Source organism: Eimeria maxima, genomic scaffold, assembly GCF_000499605.1.
Source record: "Eimeria maxima Weybridge genomic scaffold, Emw_scaff1445, whole genome shotgun sequence".
Classification (NCBI taxonomy): Eukaryota; Apicomplexa; class Conoidasida; order Eucoccidiorida; family Eimeriidae; genus Eimeria; species Eimeria maxima.
In genome coordinates, this window is record NW_013563512.1 from 1 (window position 1) to 3,678 (window position 3,678).

A 3,678-nucleotide genomic window follows, 5' to 3' on the forward strand; every position below is an offset into this window, starting at 1 on the left:
AATATATATATGTGTCTCCTTTTCTTATTAACTTACTATTTCTCTTGTCTCCTCATCAGGTCTATTAATAGACACAATTACCTCAAAGGCATTTCTTAATTCTTTTAGTAAATTGTCTCCTCCTTTGTCTCCTGTACCCTCACATACCCCTACTACTACCACGGGGGCCCCCTGGGGGCCCCCCAGGGGGCCCCCACCAACCTCAGACCAGGCGACCCCTCCTATCTGCCTGTGGGGCCCCAAAAACCAACGTAAATGAGCAGCTAAGAGAGCCTACACACGCATGCACACACAGGAGCCCCCCTCTCCTACAAACCCTAAACCCTAAACCCTAAACCCTTGCTGGCAGGCTATACAATACCACACATAAACACAGGGGGCCTCCAAGAGACGCACCACAGTAGAACTACAAGAGGGCCCTCAGGGGCCCCTCCAATGGGTACGGGGGCCCATAACGTGTAATGATTAGCAGCTGGAGAGGCCTATTAAGTGTTAGGAGGAGAAGAGACAAATAAGGAGAGGAAGAGGAGAGGAGAGACAGAAGGGAAGGAGGAGAGACAGATAAGAGAAGGAGAAGGACACACTACCTTACATCTAATCTATCTTGACGAGAAGAGGGGGCCCCTGGGGCCTCCATTAGGGTAGTAAGGTTCTGCAGCAAGATGACGCAGGGGCCCCCCCGGTGGGCCCCCTCTACAAGAGCAGCAGAGAGGGCACTATTGCCACCAGGGGCAACAGACCCATCTGCATGCACTATACCCTCTGCAGCAGCAGCAGCAGCAGAGACAGCAGCAGCAACAACAGATGCAGCAGCAGCAGCAGGGAGGTCAGAATCAAAGTAACTCCATACAAACTGCAGCACAAGCTGCACATGCAGCAGCTGCAGCAGCTGCAGCAGCAAAAGGGCGACCAGCACCATTGATTAACGGCTATCGTGACTCTGCTGCAGAAGTGTCTCCTTACTTGCTGCTGCTGCTGCTGCTCCCGCTGCAGCAGGAGACAGTGCAGCACAATTAAGGGAGAGACAATTAAGGCCTAATGTATCACATACACGTCTCAATAAGAAAAGGGCCCCACACCTGCACCAGCAAGGAGACAAAAGGAGACACAAGGAGACACAAGAAGACAATAATAATATAAAAGGAGCAACAAGGAGACAAAAGGAGACACAAGGAGAGAAAAGGAGAGAAAAGGAGACAAAAAATATTATTTGCTTACTTTGTGTCTCCGCATAGTAGAAGACTTCCTCTGTCTCCTCTTGCTGCTAAAGGAGACACCTTAGAGGCAATATAGCGGAGCAGCCTGAGGCAGCAGCAGCAGCGCAGCAGCAGCAGCGCAGCAGCAGCATAACAGCAGCAAATGACATAAAAGGAACAGAAGAGAAACAAAAAGGAGATAAAAGAAGACAAAAGGAGACATACCTGTCAAAGGGGCCCCTCAAGGATGGCAGCAGAGGCAGGGGGGCCCTCCGCAGCAAATTGAATAACTGCAGCAAATAAACAAATAGAAAACAATTAAGTGTCTCCTTTAAGGAGACAAATACACCAATAGATAGCAACTGCAGCAGCAGCAGCAAAAGGAGCAGCAGCAGCAGCAGCAGCAGCAGCAGTAGGCTCACTAAGAACGGTGGGGGGGCCCCTCTGATAGGGGCCTCCTGCAGCAAGAGATCTGTTCCGTCTCTAACAACAACCGCGCACAAGGGGGTGTTGCGGCCCCCTTGGGGGGCCCCTGGGGGGCCCCCTTCGCCTGGGGGCCCCCCTGTAGGGTCTTGATTAGTCTCTAAGAGAGAAACACGAAAGACGAACGCAACGTCATGGAGTGTCTCTGCAGCTCCCCATCCGAATACAGCATCTGCGGGGCCCCAATGGCATAGTGGGGCCCCCCTTGGGGCCCCCCTGCTGAAACAAGGGGATCGCTCCAGTACCCTTTGTGTTGGGGGCCGTTGCAGGAGACGCTTAGATGGGGAAGGAGCCCCCTCATGTCCTTCTGCTGCTCCTCCTTCTTTACGTGGTTCCTCCCCATTATCCCGGGGGTCCCCCTGGGGAGGGTCCCCGAGCTCTGTGGGCCCATTAGAGACACTGGGGGCCCCTATAGGCCCCTCAACAAAGAGGGGCCCCCAAGAAGGGCACCTGTTTTCCTTCAGCAATAAACGAGACCTTAAACGCATGCAACGGGGGCCCCCCTGACCATACCGCTCTGCATGCTCTACCTCATGCAGAGACAAACAACAGGGACAGTTAGCGGGGGCCCCTACAGGGCCCCCCGACCTGTTGGGGGCCCCTTGTGGGTCAACCTTGGGGGCCCCTTCCGGGAGGGCCTCTTGGGGGCCCCCCCCACTGCAGGGGCAACCGGCGGAGGGGGCCCCATACCTATAGGGGACCTTTAATACAGCAAACGTGTCTCCAAGAGAAAGGAGACGGGGGACGCAGAAGAAGTCTACGAGGACATCTTGGGTGTCTCCTTTTGCCTCTAAGGAGGAAGAAGGATAGAGGGGGCCCCCCCCATTGGGGGCCCCCAAGGGGGCCCACGTGTCTATATTTGGAGGGTACAGTTGCTGCAGCTGACAACGACGAGCTATAGGTAAACCACGGAAGGGAGGAGGCAAAGACGAACCACTGGACCCTGAACCAAAGCAGCAGCAGCAGCAGCAGGAACTGCAGAAGCAGCAGCAGCAGCAACAACGAGGACGGCAGAAAAAGTGTCTCCTGCATGCAGCAAGTGTCTCCTTACTATTAATAATGTCCTTTGCCTCCCATACATTTATTTCTCCTCCTGCAGATACACCTAGACTATGCAGTACCCCCCCAGGCAAAAATATACAAGGAAGCTCAGTGGGCCCCTCGGAGGGCCCCTCAGCCGGGGCCCCAGGGGCACCTTGGGGGGCCCCCTTGGAGACCTCCGGGGGGTGACTGTGAGGAGAGGTTGTAGATAAAACACCATTGACGGGGGGACCCTTTGTTTCCTCTCCTACAGAGGCAGTAGGGGAGGGGGCCCCTATTGGGGGCCCCCTCCACTTCCCCTTGGGTACTGAAAGGGCCCCCAGCCAACAGCGACAGGGGCCCCCAGTAGGGTCCTCGGGTCTAGACGGAATGGCTAGAAGCCGCACAAGACGGCGGGGGCCCCCCCTAGGGTCTATTTGGGGCCCCCTCTGAGGGCCACACTGAGGGGCCCCCAGAGGATAACGAGCAGGGGCTACCCATACCCAGGTATTAGGAGGAATACCTAAAGAAGAAAGAGAAGAATAAAAACAAATTGCTTCTCTATTTGTGTCTCTTAATAAACAAATATCTTCTTTTGCTGCAATAGAGGGAGAGGGGGGGCCCCCTGTAAAAGGGGTATTTGTATCCGAGGGTACAGACGGGTGGCTGGGAGATGGGGCCCCTAAAAAGGCCCCCGAAGAACGGTAGAGGGACGTGAATTGGGTGCTTATGGGGTAGCTGCAGCGCACGCACGGAGAAAACCCTAAACCCTAAACCCTAAACCCTAAACCCTAGAAAAGGGTTTTAGTGGGCAAGCGGCAGTCAGTCTTCGTCTAAACCCTTTGCTATGTGTCTTAATTATATTAAGGAGTGTTTTTAATTTATTCTTTAAAAGAAGACAACTGTCTAGGGTTTAGGGTTTAGGGTTTAGGGTTTAGGGTTTACAGGAGCCTAAGGGCCGTAGCCCGTCTTCTACCAT

General features: G+C 54.2%; 1 protein-coding gene across 1 annotated transcript; it reads right to left on the bottom strand.

The window, feature by feature from the left end:
• Positions 1 to 36: 36 nt before the first annotated feature.
• Positions 37 to 3,678, bottom strand: EMWEY_00052750 (hypothetical protein, conserved; the record flags this gene model as incomplete). The annotated part of the gene is made up of 7 exons (XM_013477541.1): positions 37 to 273; positions 593 to 762; positions 964 to 1,079; positions 1,219 to 1,277; positions 1,619 to 2,622; positions 2,731 to 3,222; positions 3,645 to 3,678. Coding segments are annotated over 7 exons (2,112 nt in total), but the record flags the coding sequence as incomplete, so codon positions are not given.